We start from the raw sequence: 15,106 nt of genomic DNA, 5'->3' as shown, positions 1-15,106 counted from the left end.
TTTCCGAGCATTTATCAGAACTACTTGGAAAATACCCAGCTTCTTAATACTAGAATAATGAAGGAAGTTCTGCTCACCATTTGTAGCTCACAATACTGCCATAAGGCTGCTGAAATTTCAGATCAATTGGGTTATCAGGATCATTCAAATTAAAAAGGAAGAGAGTCTTCTTGCCAACCACTGCACTTACCTGCCAATGAATGAAAAGAAAAATTAACATGACAAGAATGGCAAAACTTTAAAGTAAGGCCCTATATCTTCACTAAAAGACGAGATTCAGGAATTTGAATAATCCTTAAGAACCTCATGGATCTGAATTCTGAATCTTCATCAACAGTGGAAGAGATTTTCAGGACATTCTCCTGTGTAAGCCAGTGGTTCACAAATCTAAATGCAAGCTCAGCAGAACACACATCTCAAATTCAAGACTTTCTCCTACAGAAGTCAGCTGCATTTCCTCAGAAGAATAGGCAGCAGGTCACACGGAGTTATCCTTCAGATTATTCCCACTTTAATTACAGTATTTTGTAGTGACTTCTTACTGTGCTTTCCCTGGTTGATACTCTTTCATCAGTCTTCATAACTGAGAACTGCATGTCACTGGGATCTGAGCTGACTGAGGTCTGCAAGGAAGAGTGCAGATTGAGAAATCAACAGTTAATGTAGCACATACTGATGACATATAATTGCATTATTCCTGCCATGTATAATTTTGCATAAGGACAGAAGGGAAAGATGCTACTGCATTTAGTACCAAAATCAAGAAAATCATTGGAGAAAACATGACCTCAGTTTGGGTCTTAATGACACATTAGCATAAAATATACTTTAAAAAAACAAACAAACTCCTTGTCCTTGAAAGCACTGGGATTCAAAAGGGACAAGTTCCCATAAATCCCAACTTTCTTAGGAACCAGAAGTATTAATGTACACCTAAAATCAAATGTGCTTTATAAATACTACCTGTCTTATAGTATCCCCTTCCTGATTGCTTATAGTAATCATTTTGTCTTCACCACCTAAAGCAAGGAGGTTTTCAATACTCCAACAGCCACAAGTAATCCTCTTAGTGTGTTTACCTGAAAAAGAAAAAAACCTATACAACACAAATCAAACACAACCACAAAAAAAAAAAATCTGTGATGGAAATACACACCATTCGGCCACTCAAACACAGATTGTAAGAATGTGAAAGAAATGTGAAATGATCTGCAAGAGCAAGAGCCTTTTTATAAAAAATCTGCCCTCAGATGGAAGTCTTTTGACTTTATACGAAATAGCACAGACCTGTTCTTCCATCTCTTTGCATCACATTTCTGGGGATTGTGTTAGCCTTTATGCCCAGAGGTACCCTAAGCAGGTAAGAAAGAGTAACTTAGCAAATGAACAACCACACAAATCCTTTGCAAGAAAGGTAACACAAGTCCTCCATGAGTCAGTAAGGCAATATTAGGTATTTGTGTGTGTGTGTCTATATATATATATATATATATATATATATGTTAAAAAACTTGGTATACTCTAAAAATACTCTGCTGAGTACACCAAAGTAGAAGGTGAAAGCTAAGTATGAGCACATTTTTTACCTGCATGTTCATATAGAGAACTGGAAAGAAAACTCTGTATATTAGCAAAATTCCACTTTCACATGTGCCAGAGTAGTTTCAAAGCAGTCCATACCAAGAACAGAAATCTTGCGAGAAGTCTGACGGTTATAGATGAGTAAGTTTCCCTTTGTTGTTCCAACAGCAAGTAAAGTTCCAACTCGAGACCATAACAAGAAAGACATTGCATCCCTAAAACAAAGAAAGATTTTACTTTGTATAGTAGAGATTCCTTTCATGTGTTCAGTTATTAAAACATTTTGCATAATAAATTTTGCATTTGTTTTTTATTTCTATGAGTCACACAGACCAAGGAGAACTTTTAAATTAAGCAAATGTTCTCTACCAGTGTCAGAATTATCTAAGTATACAGAAGATAGTAAAACTAATAAAAAATGGTACGAGGTAATGTAACATGAAATTACACATGAAAATGGGTCTGCAAATATCAAGAGTCTGATGGAAACACTGGCAATTTTCCAGTCACTTACTGTATTTTTTTATACTTCAATAACTCTATGCATTTAGCCAACTCAGAAGTGAGTAGGTCTGGTTCTAGCCAATGTAATAAAAAAGCTATAAAGATCTATTTTAAACTTGAAGTTTCAGATAGAGCAAGACCTATTCTGATGTATATTTAAGGCTATACAGATACTATACATCATGTTAAAAAACAAAGAGCCTCCTAAGAAAAAAAATTAAACCATAATTTTCTAATTACTGCAGTCCTTCCCATCTTTTTAAATTTCACTGTAGGCAATAGAAATTTGAAAAATATTGAAATACTGACACGTGAAATGATGTCCAATACATTTGGTTTGCATATAAGGGTGCTTCCCTAATTTCAAAAAAAGAAGGATATCAGAAAAGCCTCATTATCACATTGATTATGTCTTGGTGTTTATTCTGCTTAAGCAATGATACTGTGACAAAAAAAAAGGATTAGGGACATACATTGATATATAATGGTCTAGCAAGACTGCCTCCAGTAAGCAATTTACCTCCAGTATTAGAGAGAAAATCATGAAGGAACTGCAATTAACTGCAGACCCCATTCTGTTAAGTACCTTCTATGTTCTTTTTTGCTTGCCTACTGGCAGGTTACTCTTCTCCCCATAGTATTTGTTCACACATGAAAATGGTACAATATGGTCTGTTCATTCCCACAACATAATATGTGTATAACATACATCTTAACAAACATGGGACAGAGTTGTTTCCACTCTTTCCTACAGGAAGAATGTTTATGTAGAATGCAAGAGTTTAGTGAAATAGACTCAAAGAAGCCAAAAGTTTAATTGTTAAAACAAGTTTATCTATCAACCCAATGCTTGATGGTTATGCAGATCCCAGAAGAGTTTAAAGTCTGTGGCCAAATTCAGAAAGGTAAGGCTTTGAACCTTAGATATCTCCTTTTATCCTTTAGTCTACTTCATTAATAGCATTTTAGCCCCTTCATTAATCTAAGGGAAAAAAAATCTTAGCACCACTGATATCACTACCCTTACTTTTAAGCTCCCTTTAGCTGGTGTGAAAGACTTAGGAGAAAGAGTAGCAAGTGCAGATACACAAAAAATTCACCCATCCTTGCTGCTACCATCAAGTCAAAATATTGAAGAGAAGCTCTCTAGAGACTATGGCACTGCTGACACTCAAAAAATAAACAAACATCCTGTAACCCCCAAAATTCCCATCCACAATGAACACTTCAAAACCAGCAAATATAAAAAATAATTTAGCAATGAACTGTAGCATATTAGTTTAATTAGTATATATATTATGAGGACACCAATAAAAAGATGATCTTGAAATATAGCTTCCACATCAACAAGTCACAGTGGTCCAAGTTTTTAAATATACATGTTTAAAAAAATTCTTACCTCATACCACTGTCTACTTGGCTTGTTTTGTTTGTGATTGCATCCCACAGAAATATGGTGCTAGATTTGTCTGTGATTATTGCTAAAGTATCTCCATCCTTATCCCAGTCCATAGCAACACAATTACTGAAAAAAAGAAAAAAAAATCACTGAGAATGTGTTTATAAGTGTACAGAAACAGCCAGAATTATGCAACTGAGTCCCTATTTTTCCTTTCCCCTCCTCTGCAAACCCATGACAGATTGCAGATTTATCTGTAAACTAGTTGTATAGCAACCCCACTCTTACTCAAATCTCATTGATGACAGGGGCTGAGAGGAAAGTCATAAAAGACATTGCTGCCTATGTTCTAGTACTTGAAACACTGTCACCATGATTTTTCAAGAGACAGTGAAAGTCCTCTGTAAGGTTCTGGCTTGCTAGAGGCTATTCAGAGTTGGGATTATTTTCCTGGTAATACACTTCTGATTCCATACAGCTTTCTTCACTTTGGACAGTTTTCCAGAGAGAATGTGCATTTATCACACATTGTGCAAAACACTGCACAGAAAGAGCTGGGCCATGGATATTACCAACAAAGAGAGACTGACACAGCCAGACCATATTATAAATGACACCTAACCCAAACAGCAAGATGTGGTGGTTAGTGAATACAAGTGAGCCTGGTAAAAACAATGAGAATTGCATCTTTTAGTTTGGTGCAAGGTGGTAACTACATGAACTGCAAAAACTGGATTTCTAGGCTTCTTGGGGAACTAAGTGATTCTGGCTCATATTTACCAATGACACAGGGCTATGTAAGTGATGATCTGGAAATTAAAGTTATACTCTTGACTAGAGGTTTCAGCCTTAAAGACCATGGGAGTTTTGCCTTGACTAAGGGGTTTATTGTAACTGAAATGAATCAGATAGTTAGAAATAAAATAAAAATTTTCCATGTTGACTAAGAACAATTAAAGTGCTAAGAGATGAGCAATACACAAATGAAACTACATGAGGTATTAAAGGTGTCCAATAAGTGTATTTATTGAGCAAACCAATATGATGATCCAATATCGCACCATTTTTCCCTAGGGAGGCTTCCCCTGTTCCTATGGTGTGGCTGCTTTTTAAGAAGTTTAATATTATCTTACAAAGTACACAAGTTTTTTAATTTAATCTGAAAAAAATCCAGTTTGTAAACTCCCATATCATTCTCTGATGTGAACCAAAGTATGATAAGCTGGAAACAAAGACTCACTTCAAAAGTATCAACATTACCTAAAGCAACAATGCCAATATGTACATTTATGCCACTGATGTAAACAGAAGCACTAAACCAAAGGAGTATCTTTCCTCAGCAAAGCCATGATAACAAACTTAGAAAATCAACTGTAGCAAGAATGCAAGGATATATTGTACACAACCTCGTTATGATCCCTCTTAATGTGATAAGCCTTTTTTTACATTTTAATTACACAATTTGTCTTTTCTGCCAGATATGCTCGCCAGAAATAGTATACTGTCCTACAAATTTCTCACATTATCTAAGTATCTCACCAGAAAAGAAGCATTTTTAAAGTAAATAACAAAGAATATAATTTAAACCTATCTTAGTACCTACCCTGGCAGGCTGATTTCATTTCTCTTCTGACCATGACGATCAAAAATTTTCACGGCACGATCACCTCTAAAAAAGATTAATATATAGAATAATTCCCCTTTTTTAATCAACAATTTTGATGGACAAATGCAATAAATAGTTGCAGTCTTACCCTGTTACAGCAAGAAAATTTCCTAAAGTTTTCTGCCAAGCAAACTGCACAGGCGAACCAGACCAAGATTTTTCACACAGACTGAATACTTGCTGGAAAAAAAAAAAAAAAGGAGGAAATGACACATCTTAAAATCATGAGATGCAAGTATACTACAACTTCTTAGCATGTTAGCAACTGTACTGTGGAGGTAGAATAGAAAACCCCTCAAAACAATCCAAACACAACTTCTGTGTGATTCCAATGCATCAAAGTACCAAGATCCCATATAAAGATTCTTTCAATTTGAGTGGGAAAAAACTGAAGTTGCTACTGCTGGGTGTCTACATAGAGAACTGTGACTCTATTAAAACTATTATTTTTGCCTCTTAGTTAAAATAATAAAAAATTGCATGAGACTCTCCCCTTCTACTTCAAAGACTACAATGCTAATAGTTCTCTAAACTTAATGGAAAAGTCTGGGACCAGAAAGCATCCTTAGTTTGTGAAACACAGAATGCTCAACATCACTCTTTTAGAGGTAGGTAACCTTTTTGTTACTCTGAATTGCCGGGTCTTAAAAGCCAAGATCTCAAAGCAACACACTATAGAAAGAGAAATTGACTTCCAATGGAGAAAATTCCTGAACATCCTTTTCCTTTCACACCATCCACAGATATTTGCCTGTAAACTGGTTGTGACATAAAGCCCATAAGTTTGTTTCACAGCTTGCTGTCATGACTTATATCCCTACATGCCCTAAGATAAACCAATATTTGCTGTCCACCAAACGTTTCTCAGGCTTGCTCAAGTCTGCCACAGGTTCTTATCCCTTCTTTTGGGTCAGTGTAAACTGAGGCATTCTTCACACTGAATCTGCGTTCTGCTCACAAGAACAGCAAAAATACCACCACCGTATGCCACACAAATGACACCAGGCAATGACCTTTGATTTTGAAAAATAATTTAATAAAATCTTAGTCCAGAAGAAGGCCGCGAAAATGATTTGAGGGATGAAGCATCTCTCCATCTATAGAGGAAAGGCTGAGAGAACTGGGATTGCCCACCGTGGAGAAACGAAGGCTTTGGTGTGACCTAACTGTGGGCTTTCAGTACCTGAAGGAAACCTACAAGTTGGACAGAGGAACTATTATAAGGGCATGGAGCCACAGATCGAGGGGGAATAGCTTAAAACCAAGAGAGTGGCTTTAGATTAGTTATTAAGGGGAATTTGCTGTGACGATGGAGAGGCACTGGAACAGCTTTCCCGTAGAAGTTGTGGACACCTCATCCATGGAAGCGTACAAGGCCAGGCTGGATGGAGCTCTGAGCCACCTGGGCTAGTGGACGACGTCCCTGCCCATCGCGGAAGCGCTGCAACTAGCTAAGCTTTAAGCTCCCTTCTACGCGAAGTGTCTCCATGAGAAAGTAAACAAACACGGGAGTGCAGGCAAGCACACCAGGCCCCCTGCCGCTTGCTGCCGGCGCTTCCCGCCTCGCCTCCCTCCCCTGCACAGGCCGCAAGCGCCACCGCCGGCCCGCTCGCTCCGCGGGCCGGGGCCGGGACCCGCGCCCCCCGCCCGCCCCTCCCGAGGCCGCGGCGCCCCGACCCACCTTCATCGCGGCCACCGCGGGCTGCCAGCGCCGGCACCGCGCATGCGCCGCCCGCCCACGGCGCCGCGGTTACCGCGGAGACGGAGCGGGCCGAGGCGGGCAGAGACAGAGAGACGGAGACCGGCCCCGGCCCCGGCCCCGGCCCCAGGAGCGCGCCACGGGCGGTTCTCAGAGGAAAAGGAGTGTTTTTAGACCGCAGGCACGCAGAACGGGCTCTAAGCGAGGAATCAGAGGCACACACCCGCCAGCAAAGCCTCTTGAGATCAGCTGTATTCCAACTGCAAAGCTTCATCACAAAGTGTCACCGATTTCTTTTAAAACAATAAATAGTTCGCCGAGAGCTTTCAAACACACGTTTAAAATTACAAATGTACAAAGGACTTTTGGCATCGGGTACTTCAATCTTTTTTTTTAAAAAAAAAACAAACCCAAAACATTCAATGAGTTAACATCTTTCCGTTTTTCAGGCGCGGTGCTGCTCGGAAAACATAATGGACAAGGCACATAAAAGCAAATACAAAAAGGCTTCTCCCGAGAACATTTAGACCGTTGAAAGCAATTCGATGTAACAGCAGAGGGCTCGAGAAAGGCAAATTATAAAGTATCTGAAAAAATTAGGTAACTGTTAAATAAGGTAACTACTTTGACACAGTTCTGCGAGGCACACCTCACTCTCCTGCAAGATGCTGAACATGCTTAAACGGTGGCAGCTGAGCATCTGGCAGGATTGGACCCTTTACATTTTTAAATAACCTTACAGGAAAGACAGACAATTTCTTCATCTTATAAAATTATATTTCTCATAGTAGTGCAAAGCCTCATTTAAAAAATGTAATTAGTCTAGATGTAATGGAATGCTTCAAAAATTCCAAAGTGCAAATACTAAACTTAAACTGGTTAATTGTTAATCACACTTTAGAATTCTTCCAATAACTCATACAAATAGCAAAGTAAATACAAGAACCAAAGCAGGGAAAAAGGTATGATGTTCTGCATCTTGCATAACAACTCTGAAAATCCAAAAAGTACACAAAAATATATGTCAGAAATTATTAAATAGCGGGTTTCTGTTAGCATAAGACAATATTTAAAATAAGGCTTTGGTTAAATAAAAAGTTTGCTAAACTAGGAATGATGATAAAAAGTGCAAAAGATTCACCAAATACACAACTTCATTTCCAAGGCAGGCATTACACCTGCCATTTACAATAGTTTGCATTGGTTTGTTAGCCTGCCTTGTTGTCACTCAGATAGCTATTTGTGTTTATTGCAGGCAAATGAAATCTGTGGGGTCCAATCCTATAACTTGTTTCACCCAGAGACAGACCCAATTATATCAAAGCATATCCATTTATAGCATCATGGCTCTGCATTTGGGAACATCAAGGCCCTGGAACCATAACATTTGATTATTATAGTGAGTTCACTCATTTTCTTAGTGATTCCTAAACAGAAGTCCTCTGTTTCCAGCTGGCAGGTTGCAGCTGACTTTCATACGAGTAGAATTCTTGTAACATATGCATAACAAAGATAAGTTTTTAAAAAGTGCTTAATATTGGTCCATAAGAGCATCATGTCAGCTTCAGACCAAACACTTTGCTGTGGTAGATATCCTGCACCTGGTGTTTATTGGTGCGCTCATAGTTTGGTTGAGGAAAAAGTAATCCTCTGAGTCTACACAGGAGAATGTCACCTCTCCAGAGCAAATAATTCAGAGTTTTACAGTCACAACACATGCTCCAGCTCTTCCTAAGCACAGTGGTGCCACCTGTAAACAAACAAACAAACAAACCATCAGTGACACAAATGCAGACAGCTTTAAGTAATTTTTCCCCCTAATTATATGGCTTCAGGAGAATGACAATATCACCCATGCTCTGTTAACATGACTTACGAATTGGTCTAAAACTGGATACAAACACAAAGAAAAGGTAAAGATACTTTATATTTTATACAACACAGTGAAGCACTCTGAAAACAATAGCAAGCAATTCTTATTGATAATTTCAATTATTTAGTATTACAGGAAAAAAGAAACCTTTATTATAGTACAAACTGGATACCTGAGCTAGACAGTCAGACAATTGAGTAAAGGGTGGTAGAAAAATGCGTTTCTCAAAACCAGAAAATGCCTAAAATTATAGGGGCCACCTTTCCTTTTTACTTGATTATTTGATAAAATTCTGTTAAGAGTTCTTGAAATCAGAATAAATTTACCAGTCCTTATTCTTCAATTCAAACAGAATTTACTTCTGGCAAGACCTTTTTCTGCTGAGATTCTGCTGGACTTGAACAGAGAGCAGTAGTTTCTAACATTCCCCTTTGCTTCCTCTTTTAACCTTCACAGTATTGCAGTGTATGTGAATAGCACACCAAGTAGTAGAGAGACTATCCTGAGGACAAAAAAGGCTGTTTATGCCAACTCCCCTATGTCTTTTTTTCCCCAGGAACAATAGACTTTTACAGAGCTGTCTGTGGCTCTGACAACCTTCACCTGAGAAAATTCCATTGCCTTCTCCTGAGTTGTGTGAAGATGAAGAGATAGCAGACTGCTGACAAAACAAGAGAGAAGGGAGGTACACAAATATTTTCAAATCCCTCTGGGAACGGTTTGAAACTGTCCTACATAATGGGATCATGCCATTCAGTGAAATACAGAGGGTCAAGGCTAAGGATACAAAGGTACATACAGATGGTCACCACCTAGACATGTGAGATTCATTTAGATGAAATGGTGAGAAGCAGTTTCTGTCCTCTGGTACACTTTTTTTTTTCTTTAGCAGGACTAGCAATGCCATGGGTTATCATTACCAGTACCGGCGAATGCTGCAAGCTCTGATGATCCTCTTTGATGACCTGTGTTTTAAGACCTTGCAGCAGTATGAAATGGAGGAAAATGGACAGCGGAGTTTTTTGTTCCAGGGATTTTTATAAACAGCACTTTAGTTCTCTTTTTGAATTAGGTATTTGGGGCTATTACCAGAATAATATTCAGGTGGTTCAGAATTCAGTTGCCTAAATACTGTTGTCTGATTTTACTACAGATGAGCTTGGACATCCATCATAGTCTGCAACTGGACTCTAGGAGGGCCTCGGTGTTCTATAGATTCTGTGCTGTATCTGCCAACCTTTTGTGGATGTAGATGCTTTAGGGTATCTCAAATGCCATTAGATACCAAAGGACAGTCAGCTGAGGATGTCCTTGTGTGTGCTCTTCCAACAGAGAGACACATTCCTGGAGTTATATAAAAGTAACCAAGCTCTGAACTAACAGTAATGGTTTCTGAGCATGAACTGAAGAATTATTTTTATTTTGAAGCTCCAAAAAGAAAAATGGGTAAAGGCTTTCTGAAACGTGCACACACTGTACATAGCATTCACATCAGGAGGAGATTATTTATGAAAAACTGACAAAACCTTGACAAAATCAATGCTGAGAGACACATTAGAGCTAAGACAAATCTACATTTATCATTTATCTTCAGAAGAGGAAGTCATGTAAACAGAATCCTTTATGACAGTTTGGGGAATATGGCAATACATTTTATTAAAAGTAGCTGAAATAGTCAAATAGCTATACCCTTGCAAAAGAAAGGAGGGCAGTTTATTAGAAAGTAACAACTGTCTGTTCAAGATAAGTCATCTCAAGATGTTACACAAACGGAAAAAAGAGACAACAGACTAGTAAGAAAGTACTTTTTAGGGAAGGGATAGTTGAATTCTCCTTGCAAAAGGAGACATATTTGAAATAACAATATTAATACTAGTGTATGATCTGATCAGAAACTATACCTGTGTCCATTCATTTGTCTGGGGATCATAAGACTCCACAGTATTAAGATATGTTTGACCATCATATCCTCCAACAGCATACAACTTGTCACCAAGAAGACACACTCCCACTGCATCTCTGCTAATGCTCATAGAGGCCACAGCAGTCCACATATCTGTTTTGGGATCATACCTAAAAGATAATTTGTGTTATGCTCTTAAACTGTTACCGAAATTCAACTACAACAAAAAAAATGTACTGGAATTGATGCCCTCAAGGTAGTAGAAAACAGGACAGTAGAGATCTGGGTGTTAATTTCAAAGGACTTTCCCTCCTCAATTCCTCTCCCTTTGAAACTGTTTCTTTAGTCATCTGGTAACACAGTCACTATTAGCCAAATATCTGCTTACTGCTCCTTTCCAAAGAGTCATACAGCCATATATAGCTGCTCTTACCACATTCTGTATGTCTAAACACACCATGGCACAAACTGTTCTGCTGCTACACCACAGTAGAGCAAGTGCTTGCTATAAGTACTGTATGTCAAAGCATAGGCTGATAAAATTTGTTTTGGTACTAAGATTACCATTACTAAGATTACCAATTTCAAAAACCCAAAAGTGGTATGAGAAAATTATATGGGAAACGCCAAACCCTTAAGACAATTCACAACACTTTTGATATCAGAAGTATCAGCACAGTAAACAGCAGATGGTTTAACGAAAAAATGGTGTGGTTCTAGAACATTATCAACATTCTTTACAAGTCAAATTGAGAACTACGTAGGAGACTCCATGCTATGCTTATGGCAAGGAATAGATTTTAATCTGACTGAAAGAGACAATCTTTTTTAAGATTACAGATGCTTACAACAGAACTAATGTAATTACAGAACTCTGAAGGGCTCAAAAAACTGTACAAAGAAAATAATTATTTGGCTAAGATCATACTTGCTAAAAACAAGTTGAAAGACACTAGTCTTAATATTTTTTGCATGAAGAACATAGATACAAAGAGCTCTAACAATTTTATTTGCTGTCCTCTAGTCAAAGTATTACACAAATGCATGCAAGCATAACTGCAACATGAAAACACTACCTAAAGTACATATGCAAATAGAAGAGGGTGATTAGTAAGCTACATGTAGAAATTACTTTTCCAATTATTTTATATTTATAAGCGATTGTATTTATCTTGGAATAGCAACTTCTGTTGCAAAATAGAATTCAGAAACTTAGTGCGGTTATAAAAGCCTGATTTTTTAAAATTAATATTTCTTAATTCTTTATTTTTTTTAAGGAACTAGTTCCATTAATTTGATGGTCTTCAATTTCAATTCACTTAAAGAGCAAGGACAAAATGCATTACAAGATGATCCCTATTTATTAAAGTCATGAGTTCTGTAACTTTGTTTCAGAGAACAATGATGTAGAAAAATACACGGACTCACTGCTTCTCTTGGGTTTCTGATTATCTGTATTGCCCTAAAAATTTGGCATTTGCTGAGAAGTAGCTTCCTATCTGCAAACCCTTCTGGGGTCTTTTCAGTGCAACTTCCACATGTTAAGGGTTATGACCCACACTGTATTTTCAGGTCTACAAGGACTCTGAAAGTTTGAAAACTTTAACTCTCTTGTGGTGGATTTTTGTGGTGCGTTTTTTTTGTTGTTTGTTTGGGGTTTTGGGGGGGGTTAAGGGTAAAATATATGTCTTGGCATGAATAAATTTAGTAAAGAAGAATATAGGCAATGAAGACTTACTGTAAGTGTTGGGAGGTAACAGGAAAGAAGAAAAGTTTTACAGCTGGCGGTGAGGGAGCGGAGAGAGAATTAAAGCATAGTTCAGAAATACCTAAAGTGCCAGTGGAGTTTTAATATAGTGAATTATGAAGTATTTACTATCTTTAAAAAATATTTTTTGGATCACATATGCTTCTGCAACTTGTGATACAGTCATTCATTAATCACTTTACAGAAAGATATACCAGCCTAGGAATGATTGAATTACATGCCAGTTTCCCAGTGTCATTAGGGGATACAAGAAATAATTTGATATATAAAGATCCACAAAACCTTACTGTTAACTCCTTTGAAAGTTACTATATGAATAGATTCAGACTTCTTGTGTAAAAGAAGATTTACTCCATTTTTAAAAGCATTCAGTTCCAAGTTGTTTCAGTTACCAATCATAGTTCATTCAATGAGATTGTTAAAATAATCTAGATGAATTGCATTAAGGAGAATTTGCTTTAAATAATCTGTTCCTGCTAACATTTCAAATCATAGTATGACTACACAGCATAATTTTAGATATAAGTTTCCTCTGTTCATGCTAAAAATAACACACCTCTTTTATTGGGTTTCTACTCACAGCTCTTTCCATAAATCACTTGATAGACTAGCACTATTAGAATCCCATAGCAGGATATGCCTCCATCAGGATATTACCTTTCCACGCAGTCTGACAGCCTGGATGTTAAGTTGGATGCTGGAGCATCGTGGCCACCTATTGCATACAAGAACCCATTCCAGGTGGTTACACCTACACCCCCTCTTCTTTTTGACATCTGAGCACAGAGAGTCCATTTGTTTGTATGAGGATCAAAACATTCTACTGACTTAAGACAAGAACTTCCATCTCGACCACCAACTGCATAAAGCCTACAAAGTAAAACAAAACAAAAAAAAAAAAAAAGAAGAAAATAAATCTTGTCTGAATAAGTTTCTTGTGAAACAGGAAGGATTCCAAGTTTGTTAAAAAGGGAAGTTTAGAAGGAGAGTTTCAACTTTCAGTAGACTGCTCTGTTGTGAAAACTCAGGCAAGACTTTGCTCCAATATTTTCCTATTGTAACAATCAATGCATAACAACAATAATTTACAGAAAATGGAATATGAGACACAGCATTTATACTCCAACCTATGCCTATAGCTGTCAATTTCAAAATTACATATGTGACTTGCAGGGTCATAAATATAAATTCAATAGTGGATCTGTGCATGCACCATCTCTACCCTGCCTCATCTTAAGCATTCAAGTGCTTTTCTGGACCTGGGTTTTAGTTCATGACTGACAGCACTACCTTAAATCCCTCACACCCACTAGGTGGCCCAATTTGCTTAGACCTAAGAAAAAAGTTTCTAGCATTTTGTACAAAGCATTTCAATTATTTGTAAGGGCTGACTGAAATGAATGAAAAAGAACTGGGTTTAGGAGGACTCAATCACTGATGAACCTTTAATCAAATCAAACTTCATAAACAGCTTATGAACAGAATTTATATGCAATCTAGGCATAGCAGCAGACATGCCCAGCACTATTATTTGGAAAAGTAGGAACACAGAAGCCATTCTAAAAAGGAAGCAATGCATCAGAAGTAAAATCCAGTGAGAGATCACCTTAAATAATTTCAGAGCCTAAGAAAGGTTAAATAATCAAACAAACATTAGATATTGTAGATAATGATGGTGTGAATAATTTACAGCAGTTATCATGAAAACTATTCAAGATGTCCTCAGTTTAGGTAATACTAGTGTTTGGTTTTTTAAATATACTGATCAAGGAAGTTAAATACAAACATCTTGTAAATATGGTTGATCTAGCCCTTCTCAGTAACAGTTTTAATATGCTTTAAAAAAATTCCATGAAAGTTTCTTAGTTTAGTAATACAGATTGTTTAAGCTAAGTAATGTACTGAAGGTTTCTGTAAAACTCTGTTGTAGTTCCATAAAGTTCATGACTAAAATCAATCCTTTACAAAACATAACATTTATGAAGCTCCCAACTTTGTCTTCCCTCAAAACATGAGAGAGTTTTGATCACTTATGCAGTAATTTCACATTCTGGACATGGAGAAAGACATAATAATTTCTTTATATGAAGGTTTTGATACTATCACTGGAACTTACCAAGTTACGTTATAGGAAAGTGCAGAAGTTCCTGCTCCTGCATCTGAAATGCTGCATGCATTTTAAAATTGTCAGCTATAGTGATCTTTTGTTGTTGCCTCCATGAAGAGTCTAGACAATATTCTATAACAATAGGGAAATGTGAGGCTCTAATTCTGGTGATTTTCATCACATCTGGGACCCTCTGCTGAGTATATAGCCAGCTTAAGACCTAACTTAGGTATCTGAGACTGCAGTTCCAAGGCAGCCAAGGCATTCTTGCTGGTCGTTCCTCCAGGCAGTAAGCATTTCCACTCATTCTTGGGTTTATTCCAGATCTTACAGAACCCTCTTCAAGCACTGATATCAGTACTGCCTTTCAGTACTGATTTACCAGTGACTAGGCTTCCAAAATAAAAAAAGTGTGAAAAACTTTTTTTACCTGACAGCATTCAAGTAGCCCAAGGGAGATGGATCAGACAGCACATAAGCAGGAAGTGAAAATTTGTGGACAATAGAGTGTAAATATTCTGCCATAACCACAATAATGTTCAGTAAATCAGTAGCTTTTGTCTGCTATGGTATTCCTGTAGTCACCCTGGCAAAACATGGCTTGCT

General features: G+C 37.4%; 2 protein-coding genes across 8 annotated transcripts in view; both read right to left on the bottom strand.

The window, feature by feature from the left end:
* The window catches only part of WDR19 (WD repeat domain 19), a 39,341-nt gene extending 32,445 nt beyond the window's left edge, over window positions 1–6,896 (bottom strand). Inside the window, exons 1-8 of one of the 2 annotated variants that reach the window (XM_014871037.2) lie at window positions 6,832–6,896; window positions 5,239–5,330; window positions 5,088–5,153; window positions 3,485–3,610; window positions 1,681–1,796; window positions 964–1,079; window positions 543–623; window positions 78–190 (exon numbers count right to left, since the gene is read on the bottom strand). In XM_014871037.2, the coding sequence (XP_014726523.1) occupies window positions 78–190; window positions 543–623; window positions 964–1,079; window positions 1,681–1,796; window positions 3,485–3,610; window positions 5,088–5,153; window positions 5,239–5,330; window positions 6,832–6,837 (716 nt within the window). In that variant the 5' untranslated portion in view covers window positions 6,838–6,896. Of the gene's footprint in view, window positions 1–77; window positions 191–542; window positions 624–963; window positions 1,080–1,287; window positions 1,353–1,680; window positions 1,797–3,484; window positions 3,611–5,087; window positions 5,154–5,238; window positions 5,331–6,831 lie in introns of those variants that run through there. The other variant, XM_088163280.1, reaches the window with a different exon arrangement.
* Window positions 6,897–7,083: 187 nt separating this feature from the next.
* The window catches only part of KLHL5 (kelch like family member 5), a 50,461-nt gene continuing 42,438 nt past the window's right edge, over window positions 7,084–15,106 (bottom strand). For all 6 annotated transcript variants that reach the window (XM_088163274.1, XM_088163275.1, XM_014871041.2 and 3 more), the window contains 3 exons: window positions 13,051–13,263; window positions 10,624–10,795; window positions 7,084–8,599 (listed from right to left, as the gene is read on the bottom strand). In XM_088163274.1, the coding sequence (XP_088019400.1) occupies window positions 8,543–8,599; window positions 10,624–10,795; window positions 13,051–13,263 (442 nt within the window). In that variant the 3' untranslated portion in view covers window positions 7,084–8,542. The remainder of the gene's footprint in view (window positions 8,600–10,623; window positions 10,796–13,050; window positions 13,264–15,106) is intronic.

This window comes from Sturnus vulgaris, chromosome 4, assembly GCF_052056855.1.
Source record: "Sturnus vulgaris isolate bStuVul1 chromosome 4, bStuVul1.hap1, whole genome shotgun sequence".
NCBI lineage: Eukaryota > Metazoa > Chordata > Aves > Passeriformes > Sturnidae > Sturnus > Sturnus vulgaris.
Note: the sequence above shows the minus strand (reverse complement) of the source record. Positions and strands in the feature narration are given on the sequence as shown.